The sequence below is a fragment of the Salvelinus sp. IW2-2015 genome, linkage group LG18 (genome assembly GCF_002910315.2).
Source record: "Salvelinus sp. IW2-2015 linkage group LG18, ASM291031v2, whole genome shotgun sequence".
In the NCBI taxonomy this organism is placed as follows: domain Eukaryota; kingdom Metazoa; phylum Chordata; class Actinopteri; order Salmoniformes; family Salmonidae; genus Salvelinus; species Salvelinus sp. IW2-2015.
The window spans coordinates 21,679,918-21,701,716 of NC_036858.1; the positions used below are offsets into that span (position 1 = coordinate 21,679,918).

At 47.1% G+C, this 21,799-nt stretch overlaps 1 protein-coding gene across 2 annotated transcripts in view; it reads left to right on the forward strand.

Moving 5' to 3' along the window:
• The window catches only part of LOC111977345 (proline-rich protein 12), a 50,569-nt gene that overhangs the window by 18,623 nt on the left and 10,147 nt on the right, over positions 1-21,799 (forward strand). Inside the window, exons 3-12 of one of the 2 annotated variants that reach the window (XM_024006724.1) lie at positions 4,119-4,283; positions 4,618-9,035; positions 9,349-9,579; positions 9,769-10,456; positions 10,838-11,349; positions 11,535-11,651; positions 12,187-12,317; positions 12,768-13,204; positions 13,960-14,079; positions 19,336-19,433. In XM_024006724.1, the coding sequence (XP_023862492.1) occupies positions 4,119-4,283; positions 4,618-9,035; positions 9,349-9,579; positions 9,769-10,456; positions 10,838-11,349; positions 11,535-11,651; positions 12,187-12,317; positions 12,768-13,204; positions 13,960-14,079; positions 19,336-19,433 (6,917 nt within the window). The remainder of the gene's footprint in view (positions 1-4,118; positions 4,284-4,617; positions 9,036-9,348; positions 9,580-9,768; positions 10,457-10,837; positions 11,350-11,534; positions 11,652-12,186; positions 12,318-12,767; positions 13,205-13,959; positions 14,080-19,335; positions 19,434-21,799) is intronic. The other variant, XM_024006725.1, reaches the window with a different exon arrangement.

Genomic DNA, 21,799 nt, shown 5'->3' on the forward strand with positions numbered 1-21,799 from the left:
AATAAATCATTTTCTCTACTATTATTCTGACATTTCACATTCTTAGGATCATCACTTTATTTTAATTGACCTAAGACAGAGKATTTTTACCAGGATTAAATGTCAGGAATTGTGAAATTGAGTTTAAATGTATATTTAAACTTCTGACTTCAACTATAATAAATGTGAAACGATAGTCAATCATTACTTTAAGACATGAAGGTCAGTCAATACGGAAAATTTCAAGAACTTTGAATGTTTCTTCAAGTGCAGACGCAAAAAACAAGAAGCGCTATGATGAAACTGGCTCTCATGACGACCGCCACAGGAAAGGAATACCCAGAGTTACCTCTGCTGCAGAGGATAAGTTCATTAGACTTACCAACCTCAGAAATTGCAGCCCAAATAAATGCTTCACAGAGTAACAGACACATCTCAACGTCAACTGTTCCGTGGAGACTGCGTGAATCAGGCCTTCATGGTCGATTTTCTGCAAAGAAACCACTACTAAAGGACACCAATAATTAGAAGAGACTTGCTTTTGCCAAGAAACACGAGCAATGGACATTAGACCTGTGGAAATCTGTCCTTTGGTCTGATGAGTCCAAATTTGAGATTTTTGGTTCCAACAGCTATGTTTTTGTGAGAAGGTGATCTCCGCTTGTGTCGTTCCCACCGTGAAGCATGGTGGAGGTGCTTTGCTGGTGACACTGTCAGTGTTTTATTTAAAATTCAAGGCACACTTAACCAGCATTGCTACCACATCATTCTGTAGTGATTTGCCATCCCATCTGGTTTGCTCTTACTGGGACTATAAATTGTTTTTCAACAAGACATTGACCCAACACCTCCTGGCTGTGTAAGGGCTATTTGACAAAGYAGGAGAGTGATGGAGTGCTGCATCAGATGACCTGTCCTCCACAATCACCCGACCTCACCCCAGTTGAGATGGTGTGGGATGAGTTGGAGCGCAGAGTGAAGGAAAAGCAGCCAACAAGCTGCTTAGCATATGTGGAAGCTCCTTCAAGACTTGGAAAAGCATTCCAAGTGAAGCTGGTTGAGAGAATGCCAAGAGTGTGCAAAGCTGTCATCAAGGCAAAGGGTGGATACTTTTTTTGGGGTTACTACATGATTCCATATGTGCTTTTTCATAGTTTTGATAGTTTTCACACTATTATTCTACAATTGACTAAATAACAATTTCTTATTTCTCCACATTCTATAAGTCAAAAGGTGTTGTCTAAGAGGGCAGTGAATATGTAAAAGGTTTGGATTATAACCTTTTATGGATATAAAAGGGATTTGGATGTATTGCATTTCGTTCTGTTTGTCCATTTCTTTCTGCAGTCAATGCACCAAATTCACACTCAAAGTTGGCAACCTCACCATATGATGACACCATTGTCTCTCCCTCCCCCCACGCATCCAACCATGGCATCATCCTTGATTCCACCTTCTGCTTCGACCACCACATCCGACAGCCTGTCAAAACCTAATTTATTTTTGCTGCTAAAAAACGTATTCATGCATTCATCTCCTCCCGWCTAGACTACTGTAACTCACTACTCTCTGGCATCAACACAAGGTCCCACATAGTTCAACTCTGCCGCCCGACTTCTCACCCACACCAGGTCATGGCAGCACATCACCCCTGTCTTTTTTCAGAGATGAGTGGTTTTTATCATGCCCTATAACCAATTACTAGGAATTGTCAATGGGTAGGTYCTAGGGGTGGGAATTGCRAGGGACCTCACGATATTATCATGATACGTAGGTGCCGATACGATATGTATTGCAATTCGATACTGTGGTTTTATTGCGATTCAATGTTCCGAACATATTGTTCACTAAATGTCTGCTGCAGATACACGAGCCATGAGAAAACTAGTTTTGATAAGTCATGGAAATAAAAGTGCTGAAAACAAATTGGCTCCCTATTTAAAAAGAAGATGAAGAACAAGCTATGAGGGAAAATACTGGAGTTGTTGCAGGRACAGCCAACTAGCACAAAAATAATATTGCGATATTGTCAATATGATATACAGTTGAAGTCGGAAGTTTACATACACCTTAGTAAAATACATTTAAACTCAGTTTTTCACAATTRCTGATGTTTAATCCTAGTAAAAATTCCCTGTCTTAGGTCAGTTAGGATCACCACTTTATTTTAAGAATTTGAAATGTCAGAATAATAGTAGAGTGATTTATTTCAGCTTTTATTTCTTTCAACACATTCCCATTGGGTCAGAAGTTTACATACACTCAATTAGTATTTGGTAGCATTGCATCCACCCAATAAGTTGGGTGAATTTTGGCCCATTCCTCCTGACAGAGCTGGTGTAACGGAGTCATGTTTGTAGGCCTCCTTGCTCTCACACGCTTTTTCAGTTCTGCCCACAAATTTTCTATAGGATTGAGGTCAGGGCTTTGTGATGGCCACTCCCAATACCTTGACTTAGTTGTCCTTAAGCCATTTTGCCACAACTTTGGAAGTATGCTTGGAGTCATTGTCCCTTTGGAAGACCCGTTTGCGACCAAGCTTTAACTTCCTGACTGATGTCTTGAGATGTTGCTTCAATATATCCACATAATTTTTCCTCATGATGCCATCTATTTTGTGAAGTGCACCAGTCCCTCCTGCAGCAAAGCGCCCCCACAACATGATGTTGCCACCCCCGTGCTTCACAGTTGGGATGGTGTTCTTCGGCTTGCAAGCGTCCGCCTTCTTCCTCTAAACATAACAATGGTCATTATGGCCAAACAGTTCTATTTTTGTTTCATCAGACCAGAGGACATTTCTCCAAAAACTACACCATCTCTGCAGCACTCCACCAATCAGGCCTTTATTGTAGAGTGGTCAGACTTAAGCCACTCTTCAGTAAAAGGCACATGGCTGCCCGCGTGGAGTTTGCCAAAAGGCACCTAAAGGACTCTGACCATGAGAAACAAGATTCTCTGGTCTGATTGAAGATTGAACACTTTGGCCTGAATGCCAAGCYTCAAGTCTGGCGGAAACCTGGCACCATCCCTGCGGTGAAGCATGGTGGTGGCCYCATRGTGCTARAGGGATGTTTCAGCGGCYTGGACTGGGAGACTAGTCAGGACCGAGGGAAAGATGAKWSGAGCAAAGTACAGAGATCCTTCATATGAACCTGCTCCAGAGCGCTCAGGACCTCAGARTGGGGCYAKGGTTCACCTTCCAACAGAACAACGACCCTAAGCARACAGCCAAGACAACGCAGGAGTGGCTTCGGGACAAGTCTTTGAATGTCCTTGCAGAGCCCAGACTTGAATCTGATCAATCTCTGGAGAGACCTGAAAATATCTGTGTAGCGACGCTCCCCATCCAACCTGATAGAGTTTGAGAGGATCTGCAGAGAAAAAATGTGAGAAACTTCCCAAATACAGGTGTGCCAAGCTTGTAGCTACATACCCAAGAATACTTGTGGCTGTAATCATTCCCAAAGGTGCTTCAACAAAGTACTGAGTAAAGGGTCTAAATACTTATGTATATGTGATATTTCATTATTCTTTTTTTAGCGAATTTAAGAAAAATACATTTTAGAATAAGGCTATAATGTAACAATGTGGAAAAAGTGAAGGAGCCCGACTACTTTCCAAATGCACTGTATTTTGGGGTAAGAAATTAGACCGTAGCCTACAATTAGCAAAATGGAACATGAAAGTGTTTTTATATGATTTTAAATATATAGGRCTATATGCCTACTATATATWTTTTTTAAATTATGCGGTCATCTTGTTTTTTATTTGAAGCATGTTTTTATCCTTTAACTTCATGCTCAAGTTATCAGCTGGTGACAGAACATGTTGATCCTATGTTTAGCGGAGCTCTTCTTTGTATAAAGTGATGCGGAAGGGTYGRAAAAAGGCATCTAAACGACGCACTTAGCTCTTCTACGAATGGTCTGTGGCAGTCGGTAAATAATAAGCGTTTTCAACTACAACTTCAGTCACAATGGTTTTGGGGAAACAGCTCTGTGATTTAACGATGCTCCTATGACAGTTCTAATGATGAACTTAACCGTAAGATGCTTTTGAGAAAGCAGGTCCTGTTGAGTTTGCTGTCAAATAAGGACATGGTCATCACGGTTTACTCATGGTTGTATTTGTCTCATCAGGTCTCTCTGGACTATTTGACACAGGTCTGCACCACGCCAGCCCCTCTGGCCCAGARGCCTCAGTCATGAATCTGATCTCTGCTCTTGAGTCCCAGCGGGGTCCCCAGCCTCAACCCTCCGCCTCCTCCCTGCTTTCCCAGTTCCGCACTCCGTCCTGGCAGACAGGTAGGCATGTGACCAGACCTGTGTTGTTAATATGTTGACATTCAAAACGGGGTTGCAAAAGTCAATATGACATTTCCAACGCCATACAATGTCGAATTGTTATTCCTCTCTTATGTCGGCATTGTAGCGCCTCGCCTTATTCTGAARGGTGATTACTGTCAGTGTCAGTGATTTGCATTGAGGTTATGTTGGTGTCATTTGGATATTGGATTGTCTTTTTACATTTTACAGGAGGGGAGTGGGTTACAATTGATTTAGTCATACTTGTCAGTTTTTWTTTCAGTTGACGGGTGTTGAATAATCGTTCTCTTGTCTCTTTATCTGACCCTGACAGCGATGCACACCCCTGCCCCTTCCGAGCTCTTCATCTCCGGCTCGGGCTCCTTCCCCTCTTCCGCTGCCCTCTCGGCCTATCAGCACCCGGCRTCCTTCTCCAGCCGCTCCTTCCCCACCCTCCAGGACACTCCCACGTTCAGCCCTACCTCCAACGGACTCCTCTCCCCCCACGACTCTCTGCTGCACATCAAGGGTCCCTCCCAGTCCAGCCTGGGCTTCGACCGCCTCCTGGCCTCTCAGGGCCCCGCCGCAGCCTACCGGGGTGCCCAGGACTCCACAGGCGCCGCCTCCTCGGCCCAGGCCTCGTCGGCGCTACACATCCAGTCCCATCAGTTCAACCTGCTGTCCTCCCAGCTGCAAGACCAGTCCTCCCAGTTGTACAACGCTTCAGTGTTCTCCTCAGCCCAAGCTCAGGCTCAGGCTCAGGCCCAAGCTCAGGCCCAATCTAACTCGGTTCAGGAGAGGGCTGTGCCCCGGCAGGACAGCGTAATCAAGCACTACCAGCGGCCCACGCCGTCCCAGTCACAGCTCTCCTCCTCGGCAGCCCACTCCCTGCAGCAGTACCTCAGCTGCGGAGGAGCCGGGTACCAGCAGATAGCCCACCCCCGGCATGCCGGCCTCTCCTGCAGCCCCCTGGGTGACCAGAGTCCCTCCTCGGACCACAAGGCCTCGTCCCGAACAGAACAGGTTTATCGGCCAATCATCCAGCCCCCTTACTCGTCCTCCACCTCCTCCTCTTCAGCAGTGGGGAAGGGCGCCAAGAGCAACTCCAGCAGCGGCTACTCCTCGGCCAGCTCGGTGTCCTCCTCCCGCACCCCTCACACGCCCCCTTCTGCGTCCTCCACTTCTTCGACTTCCTCTTCTTCTTCCTCCTCTGCCTCGGGGGCCCACCCCTCCAACTCCATCCCCCCCTCCAGCTCTAGCTCGGGCCCCTCTAGACAGCAGCCTCCCACCCAGAGCGCTCCCCCAGCTCCCCAGCAGCAACAGCCCCCTCCAACCTCATCCACGTCTGCCCAGCAGCCCTTACCCAAGCACAGGCTCTCGAGCTACAGCTCACCCGCACCCATTGTGAAACCCCCCACCGCTGCCCTCACAGGCCAAACACCGCCGCAACCGCAGACCCAGTCATACTCACCCAGTCAGCCCCCTCTCTCCCACCTCCCCCAGTCCTATGGCGGCTTCAGCTCCCCTCAGGCCCAAGACCTGAGCTCATCCGGGGTAAGAAAAGGCTATGGGAGCCTGGGAGGGCAAAGCCAGTCGTACTCGGCGGATGTGGTATACGGGACTGACTCTGCTTACGGTTCCCTCCCCTCCTCTCTAGGCGGAGAGGGAAGTCCGTCAATAGGTTACGGCCCAGGCCACTCCCCCGCCCTTTTACGGTCGGGTGGGCCATCTGGGGGTGGAACTTCAGGAGGCGGTGGTAGTAGCAGCTCAGGAGGTGGGACTTCCGGCTCAGGAGGTGGAGGTGCCACGAGCAGTATGGCAAATGAGAGAGGAGGTGGCGGAGGAGGGTCTTACCATATCCCTGAGTCGATCCCCTCCCCGTCGGCCAACTCTGGGATCATCCGTCCAGGGTTGCACTCCCCCGCCCCTGCCTGCCCCACCAAGACCCCAGGAGGAACGGGCTCCAACAAATACATCTCCTCTGTCCTTTCCCCCACCTTCATGTCCTCCCCTCAGGGCTACCCTGACACCAGAGGCCCTCGGCCCCAGTCCTACCACCCCAACTCCAACAAGACCAAATCTGACCCCAGCAGCATGCTAGGTGTGGGCTCTCAGAGGTCTCAAGAGGACGTGGATGACGACTTCTTGATCCAGCACCTTTTCCAAGCCCAGGCCAGTCCAGTGCCCCAGGCGTCCCACCACCACTCCCAGCAGCAACAATCTCAACAGACGGCCCAACAGCAGGCACCTCCCCAGCCCGTCTCCTCCACCACAGATGGCGGCAAAGGGCTGTCTTCCTATGAGCTGGGAAAGAGCTCTGAGGAGAGGTGCCACCTCCAGAGCGTTATCCGCACTCACAGCGCCACCTCCAGCACAGAATCTGGCGGGGCGGTTACTGGCCTAGACAGACAGCTGGAGATGTCTCTCAAGAAACAGCAGCAACAACAACAGAGGAATGACAGACGAGGCGGTGGCAGGATTGAAGGAAGAGYAAGTGCTGAGCAAAGCCACCCCCTCCTCCACCACTCTCTGGGATCAGTGGTGCACTACGGCCGGGGCGACCCATACACCCAGCACTCCCTGGGCTCCCAACACTCCTCTCACCCGCAGCAACAGCACACTGCCTCCCATGCCCACCTTCAATCCCTCGCTCACATGGACCCGCAGAAGAAGCCACAAGAGCGCTCGGAGCTGGTGTACCCACGCAAGACCCCCGAGGTCCAGCAGCAACAGCACTCTCAGTCTCAAGCCTCAGCCTCCCTCATGGATTCCCCCACACACCAGTCCCGCCAAACGCCCCACCTGCTCCAGTCTGTGCTGTCCCACACCACCCGCAACAAGATGGAGCCCCATCAGCAGCAGCATTCGGTGAGCCAACAACAAGCTATGATGGATGGAGCCGGAGGGCGAATGGGCCCGAATAAACACCAGACTCCTACCCAGCAGGCTTCCCAGCTTCAGCTACAACTCCAGTCCCAGGCTTTGGAGGCCGCAGTGGCGGCCACTCACTACAGCCACGGACCTCCTCAGCAGGACCAGAGCCAGTCCAAGCAACAACAGCAGAGCTCGGTGGTGTCCTCCCTGGACATGCTGGAGTGCTCGCTCTCCCAGACCTCCAGTACGGATGGAGGGGGAGTGGAGGGGAGGAGAGGAGGAGGTGGTGGTGGTGGAGGTGGAGGGAGCGGAGAGTGCCGCATGCAACAAGAGCAGCAGAGGCTCTCGTCCCACCACCCTCAACACTCAGAGGTCCACTCATTACTCTCTGAGCCCGATATGGGCTTATCCGCCTCCTCGCAAGTGCACCACCTCCCCCAGCACCATCAACAACAGCAACACCCCAACTCACACCACCAGCAAAGCCACTCAGGGCACCACTCCCAAGGCCATGCTCACCCCCTGTCCAACCACTTGCCCCCTCCCTCAGCTTCCACCCACTCACAGCAACAGAAGTCCCAGTCCCACCCTTCCCAGCTCACCCTGGGACAGCAGGTACAATTGGACCAGCAACAGCGCTCTGAGCAGCACCCGTTTGACACGGTCAGCCCCGTGGAGAAAAGCGGCGGCCAGAGCCAGAATCARTTCGTCCCGCTCACCTCCATCTGCTTCCCGGACTCGCTCCTGCAAGACGAGGACCGCTCCTTCTTCCCTGGCATGGAGGACATGTTCTGCTCTGACGACTACTCCAAGTCGAGCTGCACCGGAGGAAGCGCAGGCCCAATGCAGGGGGAGATGAACAAGGAGGGACCAGGAGATGGCCATGAGGAGGCCATGAAGGCTAATTCAGGTGGAGGAAGTGGAGGGGGAAGCGGAAGAGCCAGCTACGACATGCATGGCCACCACGGCGGTGACCAGGGCTACGTGCAGTACTGCCACGGTCTCTCCGAGTCAGGCAGCAGCACCATGGACCTGGACTCCCTCAAGACRCACGAGCTGCCCTCCACCGTCAATACGGAGCAGCTGGGCCTGATCCAGTTGCAGGGCCCCGGAGGGATGGGTGTCACTGGCCAGGGGAAATTGTCCTCGAGTCCAGGCGGGGGCGCTGGCAGTACTGGTGTCAGTCCTGGAGGKCTCACCTCACCCATCTTCTGCTCATCGCGCCCCAAGAAGCTACTCAAGTCGAGCTCGTTCCATCTGCTCAAGGAGCGCCGGGACCCCAACACGCTGCCCAAGAAGAGCTACGCGCAAGAGTACGAGTTCGAGGATGACGAGGACAAGGACAACCAGCCGGCAGATATCCGCCTGAACAGCCGCCGGCTCCCCGACCTCCTCCCCGACCTGGTCTCCAGTTGCCGTAAGACAGGAGGTGGGGCTGGAGGAGGAGGCACGCTCAGCCCCCTCATGGGAGACCTTAACTTCTACCACTCGACAGGTTACCCCCCCCTCGGCCCCCCTCCCCAGCTCATGTCGCAGGACATGGTCAAGAAGAGGGGCCGTAAGCCCACCAAGCAAAAGAGAGAGGGGCCTCCCAGGCCCAGGGGTAGGCCTCGCATTCGCCCGCAGCCAGAGCAGCACACGCCCTGCGGAATGTTGACCGGTGAGATGGGAGGAGGAACCGGAGTAGGAGGGGGGAATGGAGGAGGAATGGAGGGTAAACTGGGCAGGGACCGTGGTGGTGGATGCCGGGTGAGGAGAAATGACATGTTTATGGAGATGACTAGGAAGGACCAGATGCAGCAACACCACCTTCAGCAACAACAGCATCAGCTCCACCACCAGGCTCCACAGCATCAGGAGCCCATACCACCTCTCAAGGTGAGTGATTAATCCCCAGGGGAAAATATAGATGTCATAGCAGGCCTATACTTAAAGGGACATTACACTTTCAAATCAAAGTTTGTCAAACGGTTTCAGATCTCTAAAGTAGTCTAATGTCAAGATTTAACCACTTCCCATAAATCTGGATCTACACAACTGATGACATGGGATTCGAACGCATCATGACATCTGACAGCTTTTCATTTTGGAGTGGAATGTTCCTTTAAGGTAGCGGAAATAGCGAAGTTTACTGTACTCTGTACTCTATTAGCGTTTTAACAAAAAATTTCCCGTTTTTATCCTGTTGTAGATCAAACTGCCCATCGGCTCCATGTCCTCTTCCGACGACCTGCTGAGGATAGACTCTCTGTCTGGTACAGACCCCGCTCTGTCGGACGGCTCGGTGGGCTCGGCTCCCTCCCTTGGCCTGAGTCCCGGACCCCCGTGCGGAGGGACAGACTCCAACAGGACCCAGAACAAGAGCAAGCAGAACAGCCAGATGCTGAGTGATGGAGTGGACGGAGAAGGGATGGATGGAAGGGTAAAGGACTTTTAAATTTGTTCTTCCACTGAATCAGTTTAAAATGTTTTATCCTTTGTGTTGTATGTGACAATGTTACCCTTCTCAGTTGGTAAAATGAAGAGTGGAAAGCAGTATTTCCCCTCTAATGAACCTGAATAAATTTTTTCTCTCTATTCCCGACCCCCGCTCCCTCTCTCTCGCCCTCAGGTGGATGAGAAGGATTCGGAATCCAAGGCGGGTTTCATGGCCTCCTTCATGGACTTRCTCAAGTCGGGAAAGAGACCTCAGGGCTTGGAAATGCCTGTGGGAATGGAATCAGGACATGGTGACGCCTCACCGCTCAAATGTGGAGGGCTCTGTGTCTTGTCTCCAGTGCCGCCTCCATTCGGGGAGGGTGAGGGCAACGGCGGCCTGGCCCTGGTTGGCTGCCCCAGCCCCTGCAAGCGCACCCTGGATGACGAGCTGAAGAGGAACCTGGAGACGCTGCCCTCATTCTCCTCGGACGAGGAGGATTCGGTGGGCAAGAACCAGGACCTGCAGAAGAGCATCTCCTCAGCCATCTCGGCTCTCTACGATACACCGCAGCTGGCCTTCCAGCCGCACCCTCCTCCTCCCCCACCCCAGTCCCAACCCCAACCCAGGCAGGCCCAGCACACATCGACCCCTCTGCAGCCCCCCACCCTCAGCCCCCAGACCCCCTCACACACCCCTCACACCCAGCTCCAGGCGGCCGAGCCGGCTGTGCTACTTCGAGAGGACCGGGAGATGGAGGAGAATGATGATGATGATGATGAGGAGGAGAGGAAGATGGGAGGAGGGGGTAATGAGAGTGAAGTGAAGGTTATGGAAGAGGAGGCGCCAGAGTTTGAAACACTTGGTGCACCCAAATTAGAAGGTAAGGGAAATACCGGACCGATACAGATCATATTGATGATATTTTGTCGTCGATGATTGCCAATACCAGTATGGCAAAAGGAGAAAAAAAACATGTCCTTGCGAGATTGAAAATGAAAACTTTGTCATATTTTAGCCTGTGGCTGTGCTGTTGCTGTAAAATTCTGTCCTTGAATCGATTTCCTATTGCACACAAAGTAAAGAACTGAGTAATAGAAACGATAGTCCCATTGTTATGATGATAGTTCTAAAAGTTTGAACTGAATGATATTAAAGGCCCACAACTGTGATCTTTACAGCTGTTTTGGTTAATTTAAATGATACCTTATATACCTATTGATTRTTGAWGGAAATTACATTAGCACTTCTCTCCATTTTCCAGCTTCCCTCCCAGAGTCCCAGGAGGCACCAGTCACACCCCCACCTCCCTCCGCCTCCCCCGCTCAATCCTTCTCTCCCTCTCCCCCGCCTTCCCCCTTACTTCTCCTCTCTCTCCCTTCATCACCCCTGCCGCCACAAGAAGCAGCACAACAGCAGAATTCCCAACCTCTGAGCCCCCTCCCTCCTTTCAATTCCTCCCCTCTTCATCCTGCTCCCGCAACCCTCCCTCTCTATCCCTCCCCTCTTCATCCTGCTTCTGCCACTCTCCCTCTCTCCTCCCCGCTTCCTCAGTCATCCCCGGCCACGGATTTCCCCAAGTACTCACCGGAGCCCCGCGCATCCCCGGAAGAAGCCCCTGCCTCTCAGGTCACCTCACTGCACGTGGCTCAAAAGCAGGAGGATGCCGCCATCGCCGGAGAGAGCGAGGAGGACGAGAGCGAGAGCGGAGGTGAAGGCATTTTCCGAGAGAGGGACGAGTTTGTGGTGCGTGTGGAAGACATTGCAACTATGAAGGTATTTGTGTGTTTGCGTGTATGTGTGAGTAAAAAATACATCACTGTTCAACAGTCGCTACGTTTGATGGTTTGTCAAAATAGTCCATCTGTTCCGTTAAGTGTGTGAGAGTATGTGTGTGTTCATATATGGTAGGTGTGTGTTCAGGATGTGATGTATTGACTCCCTCACCCCTCAAACCCTAGCTGGCCCTGAAGACCGGTCGAGAGCCTCCCCCCATCTGGAGGGTGCAGAAAGCCCTGCTGCAGAAGTTCAGCCCTGAGATCAAGGACGGAGAGAGGCAGTTCTGTGCCACCAGCAACGTGAGTCAGTCCGTCTGTCCACCAAACACATGACTGTCACTGCTCAATGTCAACACAGAATGCATGTTTCTGTCTATCAACAGGGCATGCAACGGAAACATTTTGTAAAATTAAATTTAAAAAAATTCTCTACCTGATTCAGTATATTTTCCTCCATTTAGTGCCTAATGAACACGACCCTGATGTCTATGTGTGGTTGTTTGTTGCGTTACAGGTCGTCTTAGTTCTCAGAAGAGTGCTTATATCATATTAATGTGATTCCTGAGATCTAAAATGCCCAAACTGTTTCTAGATCAGCACTCGTACTATTTTGCCTTTTTAGATTCTAACAAATGGACAGTGTGGTCCTGGTTCTAGATCAACACTCCTACTCGGAGACACTTTATGACTGCGGAACCTGATAAACTGTGCAGCACAACTGCAATAAAGATGACCTGGAACAGGCCCATTTGATTTGTGTGGATCCCAAGATAGGTACTTATTGAACAGCTACTCATCCGGTATCCAAATAAACAAAATGGCTACTCTTCCTCAGTATCTGGGCTATTTTGGAGATGCCAAGAGGCGGTACCAGCGCCTGTATGTCAAGTTCCTGGAGAACGTTAACAAGAAGGACTACGTGAGAGTGTGCTCTCGACGACCCTGGCACAGACCATCTGGACTGAGGTACCCATTAGGGGATTTATTCAATTCTAATCTAGACATGTTCAGTGTTTTTTATGCCTTCACTTCTCAAAGTTTTTCTTCCACAATTGAACAATTTATAAGACAGTACTGTCCGAAASATATGCTTGGAAGGTTTATTACTTGCGCCGCTCAAATATACATTTCGGAGAGTGCGGTCCTGTTGAATGTCCATGGACAATGTTTAAGAGGAAAATACTAGCCTAAAGAGCTAACATGGTGTTTGCACTTTGATCTAGCCATCCAGTGTGTTCCAGAAAATCTGAAGTAGCCAGCATACTGAAAAATGTAGCCAGCTAGAGGGTGCGAGGMCATAACCCCCCACAAAATGAGGGTTAGTAGTCAGCTATTTTGCTGGCAGAGGGCGCTTATGGAACTGGCCATCTGAAATATTGTTTCCTTCTCTTTATTCAAATCTCCACTCTTCAACAGGCGACAGGCCCTCCCCAAAATAGCGTCCCCGCCTCCCACCACCCTGACCCCGCCTCGAGCRGAGAGGGAGCAGCGAGTGGCACCGCCGCGTGAGCTAGTGCAGCGCGAACCGAGGGAGAGAACAAGGGCAAAGATCGAACAGCGAGAAAAGGCGACCGCAGTGTTGAAAGAGAAGCAGAGGGAGAAAGAGAAGAGGGTGCAGCCATCTCAGGAGAAGCCTGAGAAACGGGCCGCCGCGGTGGCAACGATGGAACGAGGGAAGGGGAAAGAGGAGAAGAAAGGAGGAGTGGAGAAAGAGAAGATGGAGTGCCCTCCCAAGTCGAAGCCAGCCAAGGTCAAGGCAGAGCCTCCTCTGAAAAAGAGGAAGAAGTGGCTGAAGGAGGTCCCCTCGTCATCTGATTCAGACTCGTCCGAGGAGGCAGCCAGTGAGGATGAGAGTGAGAAGCCATTTTGTGCCTATAGGGCCAGTTTCCCAGACACGGATTAAGCCAAGTCCAGGACTAAAAAGCATTCTCAATGGAGATTCTCATTTGAAATAGCTTTTTAGTCCAAGACTAGACATAAACTGTGTCCGTGAAAGTAGCCCATAATGTTTTTGATACTTTGTGAACCCATTTTGTACCGATTTCTTGATAGCTACACCATACATACTATATAGTGCACTACTTTTGACCAGAGCCGCGTGGGCCCTGGTAAAAAGTAGTGCACTATAAAGGGAATAGGGTGCCAGTTGGAATGTAGACCATATCTGTTTAGCCTATAAGTATGTGTTTGTGCATTCAAACTGGGTGGAGGGATTATGAGATGGTCGGGGGAATAATAGGTGTCTGTCTGCCCTCAATGAATGGAATAGAATGACTCAGGAGGGGAGACAAAAAGAAAATCTGTCAGGAATATATTTYGCAATTAGGTAGAGATGCTGTGTGTAGTGTTGTCACGATAGGAACACACAATGCAGACTACACTTTTTGTACTTTTTTATTTTGTACTGTATGTTACATATTGTGTGCTATAGCTTGGAAATGCTTTTTTTTTTTTTTTTTACTTTGAGTTACAACATAAGATGACATTATYCCCGTCTTCCTCAGTTTCCATACCATAATACGCCTGAGTATTTTGATACAGGTGTTGTGCCAACCCTGTGTTTGTGTGTTGTCTAAACCCTGTATGTGTGTGTGTGTAACCTGTGCAGTGCCAGTGCAAGGCGGGGTGAACAACCGGGCGATGCGCGAGATGTTTAGGAGCTATGTGGAGATGCTGGTCAGCACGGCCCTGGACCCCGACATGATCCAAGCCCTGGAGGATACAGACGGTGAGAGCCCAGAACACACACACACACATGACCCTGGACCTCGACATGATCCAAACCCTGGAGGCCAGACATTGAGAGCAGAACACAGTCAATTTCAAGGAATATAACTTTTTTTTTTTTTTMGATTTCGGAATAAATTAAAATGTGGCACTGACTCACCCATGGATTGATGATTTACCATTGTCTCAATGAAGAGTTCGGCGTTCAACAAGCTTGTGCGACATGCACGTACAGATACAATTCTGCTAGAGTTAGCGGCAGGTGGACAAGAAATATCCACCTCGTAGTACGGATGAAACCTGAGCTGTAATGTACACKTAACTGAAGCTGGCTAGCTTTAGAAAACCCTGAGTAGATCTAGCTTCCTTCGTAGTACTGCCCCTTCCCATTTAAGCCATTGAAGTTCAAGGCCGACCACAGTACTACAGGCATTGTTTGCAGAAAACAGGATCCAATTCGTAGTCAATCTTCGTGTAAATAAAATAAAAAATTCGAAGATGGTTTTTGTACCAAAAATTGCTTCTAATACACAAGATGTACAGTATGTCCTTGAACTGATTTATTTAAAAATGCCACACAGAAGAAGTTAGTAATAGTTGCTAATGGAAGCCTGCAGTACCCCAGTCAGCCTTCAACGTGAGTTACTCAATGAGAAGGGGCAGCACTGAGCTAGCCTGCAACGTCACTTCCTGGAGTAGCTCAAACTGCGCATGTTATGTCTCCATGAGATGCCATCTTAACCGACTTCATTTGACTTCAATGCACTATTGAGTCTTCAAATAGGAATGAATGGTGTCACGTGATCGATGGGTTTGTCCATTCATATACTGAACAAAAATATAAATGCAACAACTTCAACGATTTTACTGAGTTACAGTTCATATAAGGATGTCAGTTAATTTAAATGAATAAAATAGTTATCTATGGATTTCACATGACTGGGCAGGGGCGCAGCCATGAGTGAGCCTGGGAGGGCATAGGCCCACCAACTGGGGAGCCAGTTGGSCTTTATTACAGACAGAAATACTCCACAGTTTCATCAGTATTCCGGGTGGCTGGTCTTAAATGATCCCGCAGTTGAAGAACCCGGATGTGGAGGTCCTGGACTGGCGTGGTTAGACGTGGTCTGTGTTTGTGAGGCCGGTTGGAGGTACTGCAAAAATTGTCTAAAACGGCTTATGGTAGAGAAATGCAATTCTCTGGCAACAACTCTGGTGGACATTCCTGCAGTTAGAATGCCAATTGCACACTCCCTCAACTTGAGACATCTGTGGCATTGTGCAGTTTTGTCACACAACACATTTTAGTGGCCTTTTATTGTCCCAGCACAAGGTGCACCTGTGTAATGATCATGTTGTTTACTCAGCTTCTTAATATGCCACACCTGTCAGGTGGATGGATTATCTTGGCAAAGGAGAAATGCTCACTAAAAGGGATGTAAACAAATTTGTGCACAAAATTTGAGAGAAATAACCTTTTTTTGCACATGGACATTTCTGGGATGTTTTATTTCAGCTCATGAAACATGAGATCAACATTTTACTTATTTTTGTTCAATGTGTGTGTGTATATATGTAGTCATTGCAAGAGATGGCCCTTCTTTTGTTGACCAATAAGAAGGCTGCACCATTAGAATACAATTTTGTGTGGGCCCAATAAGCATTTTGGAGAAACAGTGTTTCACAGTACTATCATTCCACTATTACCGTAGACATATGAAGGACGTTTTCTGAAATTACAATGCAAAAATATTACWTAGCTCCTTTAATCAAATGTTATTTTGTGTTAAATAGTAGTATTCAAACGCATATCACAGTACACATTTAGTAATGTTAGGATGCAGGATTGAAACTTCACAAGCAGTAAAACCTTTCTATGACTTAATGCGTTTTTTTTTTTTGGATAGGAGTGGGGGAAAATGGCTTGTGCACACCAAAGARGACGTTAATGATATGATTTAATAAAAGAAAGACYGCACTTCTAATWGCCTAGTTCCCARCATAGCCAGCTGTATTTGRAGGATAACCTTTCAWTTTGATTTRGGCAAAAATTCAAATGTGGCATGGATTACTATTTCAGCGTTMTCMCAATGAAGACTTTGGCGTTCGACTATCCACGTTCAACACGAATGCACAGTTACAAGCTGGCTCGAGTTAATGGTGGTTGCATGATACAATTCCACCTTCGTAACATGGATGAAGCCTGAGCTAGAATTTTGAAGCTAACTGAAGCTGGCTAGGTTTAGAAAATSATGAAAAGATCTAACTAACGTCGTGGTATACCCCTCTGGACCCGACATGACACAATACACACACGTACTTGGCCTTGGAGGACACTGACAGTGAGAGCAGAACTCACTCACTCACACGGCCCTGGACCCCGACATGATCCAAACCCTGGAGGACACAGAAGTTGAGTGCAGAACACACTCATTCACAAACACACACTACCAATATTTTGTAAGAACAGCTGTATCTAACATACAATGCACAKCAATTGGRCTGGGTCATATTCATTAGGCAGCAAATGGAAGAAATTGGACTGAAACAGGGTGGGACTCTTTAGAAGTTGTTCAATAGGAAATGCTGATTTGCGTTTTCTGTTACAAAACATTTAACTTTTTCCATGATGTGTCCTAATGAACAGGGCCTTGTTTGGGAGTATGAAAAGTTACAGAATGTCCAGATAGACATATATTGTGTAGAACAGATATGATTATCTATCATGATGTAAATGTAATGATAAAATTGGGAATCATGTCTGATCTATTCATAACATTCAGAATGTTTCACCTCACTGAATTATACCCCAGTAGCATCTAGGGAGTTGGAGTTTGTCTTTCTGCATCCCTTAGGGACGAATCCTAACTTACCCGCCATTCTTTGGGAGGAATCCTAACTTTGCTATGCACCTTGGGGCAGAGAAATGTTCGCAAATCTGAAGGAATGGACATGCCAGTTTAAGTCGGAAGTTTACATACACTTTAGCCAAATACATTTAACTCCGTTTTTCACAATTCCTGACATTTAATCTTAGTAAAAATTCCCTGTCTTAGGTCAGTTAGGATCACCACTTTATTGTAAGAATGTGAAATGTCAGAATAATAGTTGAGAGAATGATTTATTTCAGCTTTTATTTATTTAATCACATTCCCAGTGGGTCAGAAGTTTACATACACTCAATTAGTATTTGGTAGCATTGCCTTTAAATTGTTTAACTTGGATCAAATGTTTCAGGTAGCCTTCCACAAGCTTCCACAAAATAATTGGGTGAATTTTGGCCCATTCCTCCTGACAGAGCTGGTGTAACTGAGTCAGGTTTGTAGACCTCCTTGCTCGCACACGCTTTTTCAGTTCTGCCCACAGATTTTCTATGGGACTGAGGTCAGGGCTTTGTGATGGCCACTCCAATACCTTGACTTTGTTGTCCTTAAGCCATTTCTTCACAACTTTGGAAGTATGCTTGGGTCATTGTCCATTTGGAAGACCCATTTGCGACCAAGCTTTAACTTCCTGACTGATGTCTTGAGATGTTGCTTCAATATATCCACATAATTCTCCTACCTTATATGCCATCTATTTTGTGAAGTGCACCAGTCCCTCCTGCAGCAAGCACCCCCACAATATGAGGCTGCCGCCACCCCCGTCACAGTTGGGATGGTGTTCTTCGGCTTGCAAGCCTACCCCTTTTTCCTCAAACATAACAATGGTCATTATGGCCAAAACAGTTCTATTTTTTTTTTCATCGGACCACAGGACATTTCTCCAAAAAGTACGATCTTTGTCCCATGAGCGGTTGCAAAGCGTAGTCAGGCTTTTTTATGGCGGTTTGGAGCAGTGGCTCTTCCTTGCTGAGCGCCATTCAGGTTGTCGATATAGGACTCATTTTACTGTGGATATAGATACTTTGTACATGTTTCCTCCAGCATCTTCACAAGTTCCTTTCCTGTTGTTCTGGGCTTGATTTGCACTTTTCGCACCAAAGTACTCCTCTCTCTCGAGGAGACAGAACACGTCTCCTTCCTGAGCGGTGTGACGGCTGTGTGTCTATGGTGTTTATACTTGCATACTATTGTTTGTACAGATGACATGGTACCTTCAGGCATTTGAAATTGCTCCCAAGGATGAACCAGACTTGTGGAGGTCTACAATTTTTTTTCTGAGGTCTTGGCTGATTCCTTTTGATTTTCCCATGATGTCAAGCAAAGAGGCACTGAGTTTGAAGGTAGGCCTTGAAATACATCCACAGGTACACCTCCAATTGACTCAAATTATGTCAATTAGCCTATCAGAAGCTTCTAAAGCCATGACATAATTTTCTGGAATTTTCCAAGCTGTTTAAAGGCACAGTCAACTTAGTGTATCTAAACTTCTGATCCACTGAAATTGTGATACAATGACAAATAATCTGTCTGTAAAAAATTGTTGGTAACATTACTTGTGTCATGCACAAAGTAGATGTCCTAACCGACTTGCCAAAACTYTAGTTTGTTAACAAGAAATTTGTGGAGTGGTTGAAAAATGGGTTTTAATGACTCCAACTTAAGTGTATGTAAACTTCRGACTTCAAATATAGGTCTTGCAATATGCCAATGATTTGTGAGAAAGTACAAGTTGCCTCATGCGTATCCCAAGTTGAGGACTTGGCCCTAAATCATTCTGATTAGGAGTTAGATGTATTTGATAGAAAGGGACACTGTTGCATGATTTACACAATCGGTCCAGGCCGCGCTGGACTTGGTTGGCCTGGTTACGRATTCACCTTAATTGCTGGAACAAGGTTATTAGAAAGTGTCTGATTCAGCAGTTGCTTTGTGCTCATTTGAGAAAAGCAACTAGTGTGGTCATGTCAGCTGTAATATGTCAGTAAAGAGTTTTGTAAGGGCCCAACGCTTAACGTTAAATTGAACGGAAACTGTACTGTTCTGAGTGACCAGTTGAAGAAAGTTGTGATTATGGTGGCTGAGAGATCAATTGTTTTGAGATTTCAAATGTTCAACCCCCTATTGATCAGGCTACACCACGCCACACACACCATACAAGAGCAAACATACCTTGAGGAATGTTGAAGAGCAGTCAGTGTACAATGTTGTAGGAAAGTGTGTCGTTCAGAACAAACCATTGCGCATTGTATTAAAATATTTCATCAACTGAATATGCCCCTGGTTAGCCTCCCCAAGGTTTGGAATGATTGACAGCTATGTGAAACATATCCATTTAATAATGTTTTGCTCTCCATCTCCATTGGTTCCCTCAGATGAGCTGTACCTCCCCGGGATGAGGAAGATTGACGGCATCATTGTGGAACAGAAGAGGAGGCTGATGAAGAGAGTTAACATGGGTACTCAGCACCAGGTAACCTTCTCTGAATATACTCTGTATGTGTATATACAGTACCAGTCAAAAGTTTGGACACACTTACTCATTTCAAGGTTTTTCTTTATTTGTACTGTTTGTCTACATTGTAGAATAATATTGAAGACATCAAAACTATGAAATATCACATATGGAATCATGTAACCAAAAATAAAGTGTTAAACAAATCAAAATATATTTGATATTCTTCAAAGTAGCCACCCTTTGCCTTGACAACAGCTTTGTACACTCTTGGCATTCTCTCAACCAGCTACACCTGGAATGCTTTTCCAACATTCTTGAAGGAGTTCCTACATATGCTGAGCACTTGTTGGCTGCTTTTTCTTCACTCTGCGGTCCAACTCATCCCAAACCATCTCAATTGGAGTGAGGTCAGGTYATTGTGGATGCCAGGTCATCTGATGTAGCACTCCATCACTCTCCTTYTTGGTCAAATAGCCCTAACACAGCCTGGAGGTGTGTTMGGTCATTGTGCTGTTGAAAAACAAATTATAGTCCCACTAAGCGCAAACCAGATGGGTTGGCGTGTCGCTGCAGAATGCTGGGGTAGCCATGCTGGTTAACTGCCTTGAATCTAAATAAATCACAGACTAAGCACCATCACACCACCTCCTCCATGCTTCACGGTGGGAACCACACACGCAGAGATAATCCGTTCACCTACTCCGCATCTCACAAAGACAAGTCGGTTGGAACCAAAAATATAACATTTGGACTCATCAGACCAAAAGACAGATTTCCACCAGCCTTATGACCATTGCTCGTGTTTCTTGGTCCAAGCAAGTCTCTTCTTATTATTGGTGTCCTTTAGTAGTGGTTTCTTTGCAGAAATTTCACCATGAAGGCCTGATTCATGCAGTCTCCTCTGAACAGTTGATGTTGAGATGTGTGTGAAGTCTGTGGAGCATTTATTTGGGCTGCAATTTCTGAGGCTGGTAACTCTAATGAACTTCTCCTCTGCAGCAGAGGTAACTCTGGGTCTTCCTATCCTGTGGCGGTCCTCATGGGAGCCAATTTCATCATAGCCTTGGTTTTTCCGCTGCACTTGAAGAAACTTTAAAAGTTCTTGAAATTTTCCAGATTGACTGACCTTCATGTCTTAAAGTAATGATGGACTATCGTTTCTCTTTGCTTATTTCAGCTGTTTTCGCATAATATGGACTTAGACCTATTTGATAAAAGACCATCTTCTCTATTAGAGGTCGACCGATTAATCAGCATGGCCGATTTTGTTAGGGCCGATTTTCAAGTTTTCATAACAATCGGTAATCGGCATTTTTGGACGCCGATTACATTGCATTCCACGAGGAAACTGCGTGGCAGGCTGACCACCTGTTACGCGAGTGCAGCAAGGAGCCAAGGTAAGTTGCTAGCTAGCATTAAACTTATCTTATAAAAAACAATCAATCTTCACATTATCACTAGTTAACTACACATGGTTGATGATGTTACTAGGTTAACAAGCTTGTCCTGCGTTGCATATATCAATGCGGTGCCTGTTAATTTTATCATCGAATCACAGCCTACTTCGCCAAACGGGTGATGATTTAACAAAAGCACAATCGTTGCACGAATGTACCTAACCATAAACATCAATGCCCTTCTTAAAATCAATACACAAGTATATAATTTTTTAAACCTGCATATTTAGTTAAGAAATTCATGTTAGCAGGCATATTAACTAGGGAAATTGTGTCACTTGTCTTGCGTTCATTTCACGCAGAGTCAGGGTATATGCAACAGTTTGGGCCGCCTGGCTCGTTCGAACTAATTTGCCAGAATTTTACATAATTATGACCTAACATTGAAGGTTGTGCAATGTAACAGCAATATTTAGACTTAGGGTTGCCACCCGTTCGATAAAATACGGAACGGTTCCGTATTTCACTGAAAGCATAAATGTTTTGTTTTCGAAATGATAGTTTCCGGATTTGACCATATTAATGACCAAGGCTCGTATTCTGTGTTAATTATAATATATAAAGTCTATGATTTGATAGAGCAGTCTGACTGAGCGGTGGTAGGCAGCTGCAGGCTCGTAAGAATTCAATCAAACTTTACTGCATTAGCCAGCAGCTTTTAGCAATGCTTCAAGCACAGCGTTGTTAATGACTTCAAGCCTATCAACTCCTGAGATAAGATAAGGCTGGCAATACTAAAGTGCCTATAAGAACATCCAATAGTCAAGGTATATGAAATACAAATGGTATCGACACGTCATGATTCCTATAATAACTACAACCTAAAACTCTTAACTGGGAATATTGAAGAACTGGGAATATTGAACCACCAGCTTTCATATGTTCTGAGCAAGGAACTTTAAACGTTAGCTTTCTTACATTGCA